Source organism: Bacidia gigantensis, assembly GCF_019456465.1.
Source record: "Bacidia gigantensis strain McMullin 20006 chromosome Unknown contig_180, whole genome shotgun sequence".
Classification (NCBI taxonomy): domain Eukaryota; kingdom Fungi; phylum Ascomycota; class Lecanoromycetes; order Lecanorales; family Ramalinaceae; genus Bacidia; species Bacidia gigantensis.
This window is the reverse complement of record NW_025408596.1, coordinates 104661-120369: the sequence shown is the minus strand read 5'-3', so window position 1 is coordinate 120369 and position 15709 is coordinate 104661. Positions and strand designations below refer to the sequence as shown.

Below are 15709 nucleotides of genomic sequence, written 5' to 3'. Positions count from 1 at the left end.
ACCCCGCCTCTGATCAAAGTGAATGAGGTGTCGACTAAACTTTCCGGTAGAATAAGCCACCTTTTGATTCGCTCAAAGTCTGCCAAATAATACCAAAGTCTTGTTGGGGAATTAAACTACTCAATGCAAACAAAAAAGGAGAAACCTTCAAGCAAGAGTCCGCCTTTGCCCTCACTTTGAACCGTTTCATTGCCAGGCTTCCTTCCAGGTTAACTTCGCACCACCGATTCAGACATCATCTTCAACGAATTGTTCCAACGAGAAGTCTACGACCCGTTCAAGTGCTGATCTATGGCATAGACCTTTGGCTGAAAGTGGAAAGTGGCCATGGCTTGAATGATCGACAACGGCGTCATATCAATAGCCGTGCCCTGACACAGACCCAAGATAGTTTCCAACTTGATGCGAAGCTCGTCAGTGGCCTTGTTTAGTTCTTCTTTTTCGAGGTCTGGATGCTCCCAAGCCTTCCAGTCTCCACGCATCCAGGTCTGATAGTACAATTTTACCACGACACTTTGCGTTTTGCACAAAGGCGTTAGGATACCTTCCCAGGGAAACTCTAATTCCAGCAACTTCTGATGCTTCCTCGCCATGGTTCCTTGAAGAAAAAAGTATACTTTACATGTCTTCAAGTTCTTGAAATGAGATATCATTTTCGCGAAAGAGTGTACCCATTTCTTCTCCCAAAGCTCTGAATCTCCCATTTGTGTATTTTGTAGGCCGACGTGCCAGTGGTAATATCTGAGTGGTATACCCCCTATCAAATCATCTAGGCTCACGAGTATATGAAGTTTCATGCTTTGCATCGCCGAGAAGCTGTGTCCTAGCTTGACGGTATTGAATGAGTGGTTATTGAGGTGGTTGTCGGGATGAAAAGAAATTCGGTAAAAAACAAATGTTCTGGAAGACAGCACTATCCTTGCCTCTTCATAAATCAGACGGGAGGTCGTGAGAATCCCTGGCCTTGAGATCTTGACATGCAACCCTCGCAGGCCATCCGTGTGTCCAACCAAAAACCCATTTGCAAATACCATGCCATAGATCTGCTGTCGGAGCTCGAGCGGAAGCTTCAAGAGCGCTCCATACCCGCGCTCAGCTTTCTCCATATCGAAGTGGGGGTCTTGAAGAGTCATTTGAGGCATCTAGTAAAGAATAGTAGATGGTAATTTTGAGAGAAGCAAGATGGATGAAGAATCAAGAATACAAGTCACCGCTTAAGGCTGTTTATACCCCACTATCAACAGGTTATGTTTGTACCACCATATATCACCCCAACCATTGTTCGTACAACATCAGTGCTAATGACGTAACAGAATTTGTCATCAATAAGGTCACCGAGAAGAAGCATCACGAACCACCCGAGAGAAACAGTACCATTCAATACCCCGCCAAGCACGCATTGCAAGAGCCAGTAAAGCTCCCAGGAACAACCCACCTCTCCGCCCTGACCTCCACCATCTCATACCCCAGCTGCCCCGGCTGACCATATTGCACATAATCAATCCACAAATTATTGCCATGCATGAGCTCAGTGGGATTCACCATATTCTTCGACCTCCAAAGCGTCCTCAGATCATTGAGATGATTGATGTCGCCCTGATTGTTTTGTAAAGAATCTCGGATTCCATGCGAGTGCCAATGCTGTCGATGCAGGAGCCAGCCTCGGGCCGTTTCTTGTGCCGACGTAAGATCGGGCTGGACGTCGATGATGCCTAGGCTGGGGAAATAAGCGGGGTTGCGATTGGGCCATTGGTACGCGTTGAAGGTGATGATCCAGATGCTTGGTGGAGTGAAGGATGAGGGGTTGATATCGGTTTCGGCCCAGTAATGTTTAGAAGGCATGTTGGAGGATATTGGGTATGTCCTGCGAGCTATGAGTGGTTTCTGATGCTGAGGATCATGGAACTGGTGGTGACTTATATATGGTGAGATCGAGGCGAAAGGCAGTAAGTTTCTGTCCATGGCGTATTTCATGCCTTCTATAGGCATAATTGCCATCATTGAAGCCTGCTCTATTACATATGAGGGCCCGTTTTTTCTTGTTACCTTTGACGGCCTCTTTCGCCTCCTTTCCTAGGGAGGCACGTTCAACTTACTATAAGAATTTGGAGTGCAGGTGTCCAGAAACTATGATGTTAAGTGGCAATCGCTGAATGACAGACTGGTGGTACTCAAGGATGTTGGGTGGAGACAAAGGCGCTACGAAAGTTCTTGAAGGTTTGGCGTCGATATTGACAATGAGTTCAATCTCATTGAGCGTGTTACAGGGTTTGCAATCAAGCAATCTAGCTGACGGCTTTTGACCAGGACATGGAGAAGTGAAAAAGTAGGGTTTTCCATTTTTCAGATAATTCCATTATGGATCACCGGAACAAGTATACTGTACAATTTCATCTGAGAAAGCGCCATCGCTCTTTTCCGCACTAGTCTCGTCCTACAAACTCATCATGGCTCGATGTAATCAACTAATCTTTCCAATGCTGGGTTATGTTCCGACGCCTCGCACCGAATCGGCGCCCGAAAATTCTTCCACTTATGAAAGCGCAGAAAACCCTGATTCATATCCACAACACCTCGATGTCCAAGTATAATGTCTGCCCCGATCAGGAGCCTGATGTTCTCATCCATCTCAGGATCCACCACGACATCCACCGGAAGTGCGAGTGTTCGCTTCTGACCGTTGCCGAGATTGCCCCTGATATAGAGTTTGAGCTCTTTCCACTCGTGGTTGAACCACGACACGCCTCCTTGTATACCACTGCTCGGAACCGGGTGTGTCGTCTTGGTTAAGAGGGCGTCTGGCATATAGTCAAGAAGAAACTGTCTGCTGATTGTGGTGACTGGACAACCGGTATCTATGCAGGCATTAACGGCTTCCGCGTTACGATCGCCTATTCGAACGGTCAAGAAAACATCGACAAAGTTGTCACAGGTGGGACAACACAGCCGCTCCGATCGAGGTGGAAATATGTGAGCGTTTATCAGCTCATTGGTATCCTCTTCCACTTCGTCCTCGTCCTCATCTTCTGATTCGCTTGGAGGAGGGGACGACTGGGAGGAGGCCTCAGACTGCGAAGATGGGCCAGGTGTTGAGGGATCTTCGCTCGAATTCATGTCTTCCGGGTCATCCTCGACCTCGGTGTCATCCTCGACCTCAGTATCATCCTCTATCTCCGAGTCATTTTCCATTTCCGTGTCATTTTCCACTTCTGTATCGTCTTCCCCCTCCGTATCATTGTCCGCCTCCACATGGAGTTGGTCCGAGGTTATAGAGCGTATTGTAGCGCTCGATGAGGTCCTGGACAATTGTGACATGTCCGAGTCGGGCATTTCCTCCTCTCTCAAATCCTCAGTCGCCAACGACGAGAGGCTGGAGCTTGAGGAATTCCTTGACAAACTCATCTTGTGTGTTTGTCGTTCTAGCTCTGTACTGAGTTGTCGATGAAGATCGTTCGTGAAGACTGTCGATGGAGATTATTCGTGAAAATGGCGAGCTTTGCAAGCTTGATTCTTAATCTTTTAGAATCTGAGGCTGTTCCGATGTCTTAATGAAGATCGAGAAGGTGTGCCACAGAAACGTTTATATATTTATATCATTCGTGTCGAGGTGGGAAGCATAATGAGCTTGCTGTAACAATACCATTGTTCAGACTCTACAGACTATAAGGAGATCCTCCGAGATATCCTCGTAAACAATGATAGGACGACACCACGAGTACCAGAACAATGAAGCAGTGGAAGCAAGACCAAGTCGATTATGATAATCTGCTGATGATGACTTTCACTATGCAAACTGCATCTGTCTGTCAATTACTTGGGTCAGATAGGTTCCTGGGATTCGAATCAAATGCTTCAATTTTTAATTACCAGTTGAGAATCCTGGATCTTACCCTTCGAAAAGGCGCCTTCGCTCCACCTGGCACCAAACTACCGGTATGGATCTAATGTCCACTCGTCGCATTTTATCAATCTCTTTATGGCTGAGTGTTCTGCGCTTGCGTCGACCAGGATTGGTGTATGGAACTGTTATGATGCCCGAACAATGAGAAATACGTGCCTTTCAACCGAAAGTAGTACCAGTAGTACCCAGGATAAGAAGGTCTGACTGAACAACCAAGTTTGCATATTTAGACAAAGAACCTAATCGTCAAAATAGATCTCCGAGGAGAAGATTCCCAAAAGATTCACATTGAAAGCGTCTTGATCAGACGGAGACACGATTTCATAGTCTCGTTTTCTCAGACCCTCACAGGAAGCGTTCCAGTAAATGCACACTTTTAACCACTGCTGATCTTGAGTCTTATTGCCAACGTGTACCGGCAACGATGGCTCTTTGTTCTTCCACATAACGATGCACATGAACATCAGGCGGCCTGACTGAGACATTTTGAAGAAAGGGCGGAGGAAGAAGGTGAGGATGTTGTGATATGGGATTTGGTAGATGTTGACTCAGTATAGCAGGGCAGGAATCCCGTTTGTATGGAAGCCGCATACTTTTGCGTCGACTGCGATCTCGGTGGCAGGCTAATCTGGTGGGAGAACCGAGATATAGATCGATCCCAGGAGGAAAGAATGTCTCAAAAGCAAAAAGATGTTGCAGAGCGGTGTTTTCACAGATAGAAAAGCAAACACCACGTCACGTACTTACGCATGCCACATTACCACCGGCACCGTACGACTCCACCCTCTTCCGCTGATTGGTGGTGAGTCCCTACTATTACCCCGCTTCAAGCAAACAATGTCGACAAAGAGACCTCAATCCCCTCAAGTCTCATCTCGCACCAAAGCATTGCAACGAAAAGTCTTCGAGCCATGGGACTGCCACTCAGCGATCATCAATCTGTGAGAAGTCTTATCACATTGGCATAAGAGAGCAATTAGAATATCAGAGTGGCCGCAAACACCTCACCATGACTGCACTAGCCGGGGACTCTGCGACAGTACATCGGGTGCTCGCACAACATTTCCACATAACGAACAAAGAAATGCCAACGCAACGGTCCGACGCACTGAGACGCTTGAGCATCCTGCAAGCGGTGAATGCGCTGCGCTGTATTTGGCAAAGATCAAGGACGACTGAATGCAACTTCCTCCGTCCTCTAGTGGGTGGTGGGTAGCGAAGAGCCTCTCTCACCACCGCTCCAACGAACGTCATCGATCTTCCATCCAGGGCAGACAAACACTCTCAAACATCCCTACTGGCACCGTACCCTACCAACACGCCCACGACATCCTTATACCCCTTCCTCCTCGATTCTTCCACAGCAGACCTTCCCTCCTCCCCCTAGCACTCCCCCCTTCCTCTCCAAAAAGGCCCGAAACCTGTCCGCGCCCTCCGTGCCTCCATTCGTCACCTCCCAACTCTCAGCCACGAACCCCAGTAGCGCATTCACACTCGCCATATGATTCTTCGACGCACAGAAATGCAACGCCGTACGGTCGTCCTTGTCGCCTAGACTCCAATCCGCGCCCTTTTCCAGCAGCATGCTTACGATATCGGCCTGATTCCGTTCTGCGGCGTCCATGAGGGCAGTCTTGCCCAAATGGTTGCGCTGATTGAGAAAGGTTCTGAAACGGGCATGATCAGGGTCTCGAGCGCCGGCGGCGAGGAGCTCGCTCACGACGCTGATGCTGCCGCGCGAACAGGCGGAGTGCAGGGTCGTCACGTCGTGTTTGCGCGGTATGGTGTAATCGGCGCCTTGGTCCAAGAGGATCTTTGAGATTTCACGGGCACTGGTGTCTACGGCGTCGAAGAGGGCGGTTTTTCCTTGGTCGTTGCGGTGGTTGAGGAACGCGCGGGCGCGAGCTTTGTCTGGATCCTTCAACATAGCGGTGAGGACGTCGACCACGACGTCTTTGTAGCCTTTGTAGCTGGCGCAGTGGAGGGCTGTGGTTTCATTGTCTCTGGGGATCGTGTAGTCTGCGCCATGATCGAGAAGGAGTTTGACTGTGGTAGGACGATTTGCGTCTGCGGCGTCGAAGAGCGGGGTTTTGTAGCCATTGTTGCGGTAGTTGAGGAAAGCGTGGAAGCGGTGTTCGTCTAATTCTTTCTCCGCTTTTGTGAGCAGCTCGACTGCGATGTCGTTGCTGCCTCGGAAGCTCGCGTGGTGGAGCGGGGTGACGCCCCAATCGCGCGGGATTGTGTAATCTGCCCCGTAGTGCAGGAGAATTTGGATCACGAGTAGTCGATTGGCATCTACGGCATCCCAAAGGGCCGTTTTCCAGAGACTGTTCTGGGCGTTGAGGAAGCTCCTGAAGCGTTCTTGGTCAGGGTCTTTGGATGCCTTCACTAGAATTACTGTCACTAGGTGCGACCGCCCTCGAAAGCTGGCGTGATGTAATGCAGTGACGTTGTTCTTGTTTGGAATGGTATAGTCTATACCGTGCTGTAGCAAGAGATCAACAATGATCGGTCGATCTCCATCTACTGCGTCCCAAAGGGCGGTCTTTCCACCACTATTGCGGTGATTGAGAAAGTTATTGAACCGTTCCTGATTCATGTCCTCTTTTTCTAATGCCAGTAACAATCTGACCTGGTCTCTTCTACCTTTGAGGCTGGCATCGTGAAGTATTGTGACCTCATTGTTGTTTGGAATTGAGTAATCTGCCCCTGCCTCGATTAGGGCCTGCATCGTGAGCACCTGATCGGCTATAGCTGTCTCCCACAGTGCCGTCTTTCCTTCCCTATTTCTTTGATTGATGAATTTTGTAAAGCGCTCTTGACCGTCTTTCGAGGCTCGCTGCAGGAGTATTCCCACAGCTTCATCGAATCCTTGACGACTTGCCCAATGCAAAGGTGTATTACCGGCGTGCCCCGTGAGCGTGTAATCAGCTCCTTGTTCGAGGAGTAAATTAAGCTGCGGGAGCCTATTTCTCTCTGCACACTCAATCATGGCTGTTTTCGCCGATTTGGGCTGGTGGTTTAGAAATTCAAGGAAACGAGAACGATCCATCCGTGAGGACGCATGTCGCATGAGCCTCCAAAAAAGGCGGGGATCGTCATGAGCCGATGCAGTAATTAGGGTTGTAGCGTCTTGGTCGTCATTGATCGTGTAATCTGCGCCTGCGAAGAGTAATTGTATTGCAACGTTGAACCGATTTAGTGCGCACGCTTCCCACACCGCAGTCCTCCCATTATTCGCATGTTTATTAACATCGACGTCCACCTTGCCCTCTCTGTGATATTGGAGGAGTAGTTCGGTTACTTCAGGCGCTGCATAGGTTGCAGTAGCAAGGAGTGGGGACGCATTAAACCAATTAGGTTCATAGGTAGCACCGTGATCGAGAAGTACTCGAACAGTGTGAGGATCTCTAGATGAAGCGGCCGCCCACAGTATTGGATGGCCACTCTTTGGATAAGGACGTTGAGCGATGAACTCTGCCGTTTCCTTTTCGTTGTGCGTAGACTTAAACTGTTTTATTAGCAGGTCAACGACCTCAGCGTGGCCTTGATAAGCAGCAGTCCAAAGGACTGCGGAGGGATCTTTCGTACGCTCAATAGAGCTTCCACGACTAAGGAGGAACTTTGTGGCCTCTACATGGCCCTCAGCACATGCGAAGGCGAGTGGTGTCATCTCGCTCGGGAATTCACCAAATCTTTTATGGTAGCGGGGTCCTTTGGTCGTAATCATGTCGACCTGGCATCCGCGATCGATACAATACTCCGCTAGCTCTGGCAGATTCTTAGACGCGGCACGATGCAGAATGTGAACGTCATCTCCCTTAGGCGATAGATCCGCCTCCGCATGAAACTCCAGCAAGTCCTTGACAATCTCCCTGTAGCTAACAAGATTCCTGTGTGCCGATAGCGCAGCTGCCTCAAGAGCAGTGCCGTGGGTTTTATGTCTTGCACTGGCATTGGCTTTCTCCTCTAGAAGCGCAAAAACGGTGTCGCTATTTCCTGAAAAGACCGCTGCTGTAAGAGCAGAACCACACGGACCTCCAGGTACGTTCACAAGAGCGGGAGGCTTATTCTCAAGTAGGATATTAAGAATATGACTGTGACCGGCGGCAGCCGCTGCCTGGAGAGCATTGCCTAGAATGACGCATTTATCAGTATTTCGATATCCAAAAAACGTCTCAAAGATGATATGAGTAGGTGGAGCGGGGTCGAGGGTTGCAGAGCCAGTACTGCGAGAAGTCTAGGAATGTAGTGCAGTATATCAAGAATCCTCAGAGGGCTTACCATGGAATCCACCCTGACTATTAGGCTCTGCTCCTTTTTTCAGAAGCAATTCTACCATCTGAGCATGACCTTCCCCGGCGGCAGCTTGCAACGGACTTCCGTAGTAGCCAGCCACAAGATCAACGTGCGCTCCTTTTGTAATGAGGTACTCTGCGATCTCCAGCCTTCCCGTCGCAGCTGCACACTGCAGGGCTGAAGCGTAGATAGTAGGCCCTTTCACTACTATGTCGGCTTTCGAGTCTTCGAATTGTTGAACAGCTTTCACGTTCAATAAATTGATATCAGCCGGGAATCGGCTAGAAAGCAGTGCTTTGACGGCTTCCAGCTTGTTGTTTTCGATGGCCAGGCAAAGGGCTGTTTGGCCTTGGTCATTGTAATTGTTCAGCTCATGTAATTCTCGCCCGAATTTAGCGATGAGATCCTCCAACCCAAACACGCAAGCGGCGAATAGTGGGGTTGAAGGTGATGATCGAATGGCTTCAAATTTAGAAGCCAGGTATCTATTGTTCTTCAAAGGCTTGACTTTCTCATAAGCCTCGTCAAACCAATGTTGGTACTTATGCTTCCTACTGCGGCCTTGAAGAAGGAAGGTACGAAGCATGGTATTGATAGCTGTCCGATGCTCTTCTTTATCCTTTTTATCGATTCCTTCATAGTGTAGCGGCCAATAAAGCAAAGCATACTGCTCGAAAGATCTTTCCGGGCTCGTCAATTCGTCTCTAGACATGCCAGCGCCAAAGGTCTTGTTCAGAATCCTGAGGCAGCTCTTCGTAGCCACAACATGGCACTGGCTAGAACTATATTTCGATATTTGCCGAGCATGCTCCCGGACAGAGTAGTGGGCAAATTCAAAAGACTGCGACCCTAAGACAACCAGGTTCCTACAGGCCCTCAACATCTCGTCACGATCAGCTTTGCGTTCAGGAGGAGAGATGGCTTCGAGTAGTGCTTCAGGTGTCAGAGTTTCCTGCGCATACAGAAGCCACTTAAAGGTATCCTGTGCGATCTGGCAGCTGCGCTCAGAATTACTGTTGTCGTCGTGAATCTCCGCCATGACGCCAGTGTAGACGTCGGTCAAGGTTTTCGGCAGTTCAGTAAGCTTTCTGCGTATGCTCTCTTCATCGACTAGATGATTTTTGTCGCATATTTGATTCAGCAGGAGACTGGCGTAGAGAAACATATTGCGGGCACGAGCAGTGAGAGTGCTCTCTATTTCCGACTCTAATTCTGGGGAAACATGTCCGTCTAGAAGGTCTTTATCCTTAATGCGCGCCATGAGTGTGTCCTTGATGAATGTAGAGACATCTTTGCCATTGTTATCTGCTGTCACCTCGATTGAGTCCTCTGGTATTAATTCGTTCTCGATTGCAGGGAAAGGTCGGGTAGAAATGAACACTTTGATTTTCTCGGGATTCTGACGAAGAATTTCCTTGAGCTGCTGCACTAGTTTTGGACTTTTGTCCTGATCGCACTCGTCGAAAGCGTCTAACACTATGACGACTGCTGCCTGTCTTGAGATTGTTAGGATGATCTCAGCACAATCTGCGTACGTCAATGCCCTCTGTTTGTCGCCATGAGGACCGTAAAGGTCGAACTTCTCCTGTACGATCGAAGCCACGCTCCTGCCTTTCCGAGACGTAGAAAGCTGACTCACTATGCTTCTTAGAGCTGCTTCAGGGTCTGCCCTTGTAGTCGCTTCAAGGCCAGTTCCTCCTTTGTCGTTTGAGCAGAAGAAGTATGCAATCCGAAAAGGCTCCTGTCCTGCTTTCTCCTGATCGAGACGAATACGGAAATCTTCGATGACGCGACAAACAAGCCCCGTTTTCCCAGTACCAGCAAATCCATGAAGCCAGAGAAGTGATGATGCATCAGAGATTTGCCAGTTCATAAATTTGTCGTGCTCCACCAGCCAATCTCCTAACGATAACTTGCGCTTCTCTCTAGCCTCAGCATAGTTTTGCTCAGGCTCAACGGGAGAAAGCCATCTTCGAACCTCAAGCAGATTCTGTTTCTCTCTCGCGATTTCCTCTTGCTCAAGTTTGGCCTTGAGGTCGTCAAGTGGCTCTTTCCACATTCCCACAAGGACATCGTTGCGCTCCTGCTGTCTCGCATCAGCGTCTGAAAGCAGGGCTCTCTGTTCTTCGATAACAGATCCTGTCTCTCCCGATAAAGCTTTTAAAGTCTGCTTGATCGTCTCAAGCTGCTCTCTCTGTCCTGTTTGGCCGACTTCGAGGTTATCGATGCCACTCTTTGTGACCTGAGCATCGACCAGAGCTATATCGTCGTCCACTCGCCCCTTAGCCTTCTCAATCGCTGCATGACGTTGCTTGATGTCTTCAGTCTTGACAGGATTGAGGCCGGCAAGCGTGCGCCACACCTTGTGGTCCGAATCGAAGTAACTTAGCGCCTCTACTTGAAATTGAAGGATGACCTTGTACAATTTGAGCAATGATTTTCGCAATGCACTTGACAATTCCGAGTCAATTTTGGCGTAGGTCTGCTCGATGACAGGGTATTGGGCGATATACTCCGAAACTTCTTCGGTGGTCTCCAACATCAGCGCATATGTGGCGCTTTCGCCAACGGCACAGTTGATGAAAAAGCGAACGCATGCCCAAGGAAGAGCAGCATACACCGGCTCAGCTTGAACAACAAGATCTCCCACGATTTGAAATTTCTGGGCGCAATTGGCGACTTTGTCACAGACCTCACGATAAGTTCGTTTCCCTCCGCCAATCTTGCGCTCATTGTCATGTTGCTCGTCACGGCGACGTTGGGCTTCCTTCCTCAGGTATTCCACTTCATTGCTAGTTGTCCAGTACTCTAGATGCTGGAATTCCCGGGGCAGCTTTTTCACCAAATCTGCCTTCTCAGACTTTACTTGCTCCCATGCCTGCTGCCACAACCCTTGCTCTGATTGATCTCGTAGAAGGTGAAGGTTGTTTGACTCTGCTGCTCCGGTGAGTGAGTCACCAGACTTACTGTGGGAAGTCTCGTTTGGCGACTGCTCTTTCTTTGATTTGCTGAACATGTGTGGCATCCTGAGCTCCAAAATCGAAGCTCACCAATGCACGAGGGGAGCTTATGACCATGGTACAAAGCGTCGCCTCATGACTGAGTAGCATAGACACCGTTCGCTGCCTTTTGAGCGTTCTTGACTGCGAGGAGCATATGATCCCCAATAGAAAAGCTATTCTTGACAGCACATATATCAAGCCAGGCTGAGCATCTAAGCCTCTGTCATCTCTTGTCATTGGAGAGCTGAACCATCTGAAACGTGCTAGACCTCAGCCTGCAGACTAGGGTATCGCAGCCGAAGCATATGATTGGGTAGATTACCTCGGTTCTGCATGTCAGCTTTGGGGGCGAAATTGGGGAGCAGTTGCCGGTGGCTAATCCTCAGACAGCATAGCGCAGGAACCTTAGCACGAGGCTCCAAGCGCGACGTGGTGCTGCTCAGTTGTTCATTTTGTTCTTGTATAGCAGCAGATCTTGTTACAGAGGGGGTAAGCGTATTTCCTTGATATCTTTGGATGTTCAAGTCTTTGCAGATCCACGGTCGGGACGCAAGTATGATTGACATTTTTGTCTTCTTGGCTGCCTACTGGGCACTTCGTTGAGATCTCGCTTATCATTGAGGCACAATTCAGGTGTAAGATGTAGCCGAGATGTAGACGCCCGATATACCAATATAGCAATGGCTTTCCTCAGTACTACCCAATAGCCTTGGTGGCTATTCGGGGAGAGATTCGGCGTTATTCATGGTGTCGTCGCTGAGCCTTGTCGAAGATCAGTCCAGTCCGGGGAGATTGGACGGTTTGCAGATCGAATCATCGATCTGGTATCATCAAATATCAGACTGAAGCACAGTCTCTACGACATAGATCTCTACAGAATTCAATTGCAGCTCATCAAGTTGAAGGGAGAAATGGTTCTTACTTTCGGCGAACGAGGGTCCAGATCGAAGACGTTGATCTATAATGGTGACGACTCTCAGCATACGGTATGCACTCGCTCTGGCACTCGGATTCGATACTCAAGGATTGTAATTCAAAGACTGACGTTGAAAGCAGGATCAAAGGCCACGAGAAGGGAACGCCAAGCCCTTTGCTCCGTCCGCTGAATCAGCGATGATTCTTCCTGCCAAGACGCTACTGCAGTCTGGGTCAAGCGCCGAACTCAATTACCAATGCCTGAATAATCCTTTGCAGAGGAATTATTCCCATAATATGCAAACACCTGACCAAGAAAGCTCAAAGGCTCTCCAACATCCCAATTGAGTCTATGTAGCTATCCGCTAGAGCCATTGACCAATGCTGACCACATACTTACACGTGCTTGCAACACCGAGCCCGAGAACCTTCCAGCACTGACCCGTCCATCACCCTCAAGTCTATAAAACCCTCCCCTTCCATCCTTTGCCCCTCTCTTTCCCTTCCAAAAACAAAACACTTTCATACCTTGAAAAGAAGGAATACCTTTATGTCCACCACAATCAAGACCGCAACAAAAGCAATCATGACCACCCTCCCCTCCGCCAAAATCACCCCCCGCCCCTCCTCCGCCCGCGGCCACGCCGACCACGGCTGGCTAAACTCTTACCACACCTTCTCCTTCGCCTCTTACTTTCACCCTTCCTTCCAATCCTTCGGCTCGCTGCGCGTCCTCAATGAAGACCGCGTCGCGCCCCAATCAGGCTTCCCCACACACCCGCACCGCGATGCCGAAATCTTCTCCTACATCCTCTCGGGCGAGCTCACGCACCGCGACAGCATGCACGGACGCAAAGGCGTCAGCACCGGCGAAGTCTCCCCGGACGATTACTTCGTCATGAAGCGCGGGGACGTGCAGTTCACCACCGGCGGGACAGGGATTGCGCACGCGGAGGAAAACGAGAATGAGAAGGAGGAAGTGCATTTCTTGCAGATCTGGGCGCTGCCGTGGAAGAAGGGGTTGCCGCCGCGATACCATACGCAGACGTTCCCGGAGGAGAAGAAGAGGAATAGATTCCTTCCGATTTTGAGTCCGTTGAAGGGCGGGGTTAAGGGGACGAAGGAGCAAGATGAGAAGGCTGAGCCCGTTGTGAAGGGGACGATCCCCATACATGCGGATTTCATGATGGGGGCTAGCTTGATTGATCCGGGTGAGAAGGCGAGTTGGAAGATCGGTGGTGGCGGGGCAGTGGAGCAGAAGGAGGGGAGAAAGGTGTATGTGCATTTGCCTATTAGGCATTTGGGCGCGAAGATCAGGCTCGCGGGGAGAGAGGAGGCGACTTTGAGTGAGGGCGATGGGGCGTTTGTGGAGAAGGTAAAGGCGGGGGATGAGCTTGTCGTGGAGTCGATTGGGAATGGAGAGGCGGAGGTTATTGTCCTCGATTCAAATTAGGAGAATCTTATTTGATATGTAAATAGATTTATGATACTGACGAAATAGGCTTAATGATCCATGCCTAATGAAAATTGATTTGCTATGCAAAAAGCCGCAATCCTAGAGCAAAATATTCGCACCTTTCCCTTTTTGCTTTCTGCGCAACCTCGACGATAAAGTTCAAACTGTGTCAATCAAGCATCGCATAAAGCTATGCCCCAAATGCTCTGTTCTTAGACAGGAAATGAGAGTTGATGCTACCAGGGAAGGGATGACCTCATGGCTTGCTCTGCCACGCGCGCCCGCCGGCCTACAAAATCTCATCGGCACGTCGACCATCCCCATCCTTCCATTGCTCTACTGACACTGCATTTGTTGTACTACCTTCTTTTGCACTCATGACATTCTTTAGGGAGGTACATGTCTTTTCTTCACGTATTCGCTAACGCAACGCGCATGATTGAATGGCTGCGATCATCTGAGAATCAATCCTTGCTTTCCCTTCGTACTATTTTTAGCTTTCTTATGCCAGTTCGCAATACTCCGTATACAAGACTGTGAGAAGAAGAAGAAGAAGCTTCCGTCGATGACAAAAGTCGCGCTCCAATCGTTTCACCATCCCCACAAAAATGACAACAGCAGCCCTCGACCCCAACGTCCACCTCACCTACCTGGCCGAAGGCGCCGCAAACATCGTCTACAGGATCCATCCGCCTCTTATTACCAGCATAGTCAATCCTACGAGCCCAAGCACGCCGCCTTCAACAGAACTCGAATCATACGGTCCGTCAACACCACCGCCTACAGAAGTCCCAGAACCATCTTCCCCAGACCTCTATAAAGGCCACCTCCTCCGCCTCCGTAAATCCGCTGCCTCTTCCGTCCCGGTCCAAGAATCCCACGTAGCCTTCATAACGAAGATCGCGCCTCTGTTCCCCGCCGAGAGTCTCGTTTCCCAGACGCTGATTGTCCTTCCACCAGGGCTGCTTAAGCGTCTGAACTCTGAGCTTCGTGGCTTAGACGGGGTGGGGACGAGGGCGACGAAACGTAGAGGCACTTATCTGGATGAAGAAGAGGAGTATGGCCGGCTGGTGGGAGATATGACTGGCGATGGCAATGGCGATGGCGAAGGGGATTGCGTAGCCTTAGAGTTCAAACCGAAATGGCTCGTGCAGTCGCCCACTGCGCCGAAAGAGGCGAGGAGATGCAGAACGTGCGCTTTGAGTGCCATGAGGATCGCGGCATCCTCTCGAGGGACAGCGTGGAAAGGAGTGTGTCCACTGAAACTGCTGGCTGGGAATATAGAATCCGCGAGGGAGGCAGTAGATATTATCCTCAAAAGCAGAGCCGCGGATGAAAGGGTGAGCACTAGGCTGGTGGAATTTATATGCACGAACGAGTTGGTTAAGAAGTTGCGACAATTACAGGAGCAGTGGGATCGGCAGGGCGTGCTGGGAAGGAGAGAGGTGGATGAGGACTTGAGCATGGCTATGACTGTGAGGGATTGTACGCTTTTTTTGAAGGTATCCCCCCATCATCTGCTTGTCTTTCAACCACAAATCATACGATGTGAATGGTCTGACGCTGATATAGATACCCACGAATCCAACCATGCCAATCGAGGCACGTCTCGGCGACCTCGATCTCAAGCCCACCACGAGGGAGAAACTCCTGTATTGGCAAAACATCGAGCGGCGCTTGATCGACGAGGGATGGTATACTACGACTGAAAAGGGTCCCGCTATGGGAAGGAATCACTGTCGACTTGCTGAGACATGCTAGGATATGCCTGTGTTTGGATAGAGTTATCGGCCTTAGAGTCCTGCATGCATCGCACTGGTGGTGGTGGTGAAATGCGTGAAGTATCACATATCCTCAAACACCGCATTGAATACTCGGGAAAGACTACTCAATCCACTCGAACATACTTCCTATCACCGATTACAAAACTCAGGAACAACACAAAGGCACCCAGCAAGATACGTGGCTCGAACGCCGGGTATCGAAAGTGCTTCACTTCCCTCACCCCGTCTGCGCACAATGGGTCCGATTGAGAATCACCTCGACCTCACCCTCACAGCGCCGATCGTACCCTCCTCTGCTCCCCTCACTCACTTCACCCACCTTACCTCACCTCGCTCCAATTCCGCTCAGCCC

The 15709-nt window shown here is 49.8% G+C and overlaps 5 protein-coding genes across 5 annotated transcripts; 2 read left to right on the top strand and 3 right to left on the bottom strand.

Moving 5' to 3' along the window:
* Positions 1–266: 266 nt before the first annotated feature.
* On the bottom strand, positions 267–1842 carry KY384_002952 (uncharacterized protein; the record flags this gene model as incomplete). Its single annotated transcript, XM_044811473.1, has 2 exons — positions 267–1142; positions 1450–1842. 2 exons carry the CDS (start codon positions 1840–1842, stop codon positions 267–269), a joined length of 1269 nt encoding a protein of 422 aa, XP_044670606.1.
* Positions 1843–2445: 603 nt separating this feature from the next.
* KY384_002951 (uncharacterized protein) lies at positions 2446–3402 on the bottom strand (the record flags this gene model as incomplete). Its single annotated transcript, XM_044811472.1, has 1 exon — positions 2446–3402. The coding sequence occupies one exon, from the start codon at positions 3400–3402 to the stop codon at positions 2446–2448; it is 957 nt and encodes a 318-aa protein (XP_044670605.1).
* Positions 3403–5234: 1832 nt separating this feature from the next.
* KY384_002950 (uncharacterized protein) lies at positions 5235–11225 on the bottom strand (the record flags this gene model as incomplete). The annotated part of the gene is made up of 2 exons (XM_044811471.1): positions 5235–8035; positions 8186–11225. The coding sequence occupies 2 exons, from the start codon at positions 11223–11225 to the stop codon at positions 5235–5237; spliced, it is 5841 nt and encodes a 1946-aa protein (XP_044670604.1).
* Positions 11226–12703: 1478 nt separating this feature from the next.
* KY384_002949 (uncharacterized protein) lies at positions 12704–13570 on the top strand (the record flags this gene model as incomplete). Its single annotated transcript, XM_044811470.1, has 1 exon — positions 12704–13570. One exon carries the CDS (start codon positions 12704–12706, stop codon positions 13568–13570), a length of 867 nt encoding a protein of 288 aa, XP_044670603.1.
* Positions 13571–14181: 611 nt separating this feature from the next.
* KY384_002948 (uncharacterized protein) lies at positions 14182–15334 on the top strand (the record flags this gene model as incomplete). The annotated part of the gene is made up of 2 exons (XM_044811469.1): positions 14182–15075; positions 15146–15334. The coding sequence occupies 2 exons, from the start codon at positions 14182–14184 to the stop codon at positions 15332–15334; spliced, it is 1083 nt and encodes a 360-aa protein (XP_044670602.1).
* Positions 15335–15709: the final 375 nt, after the last annotated feature.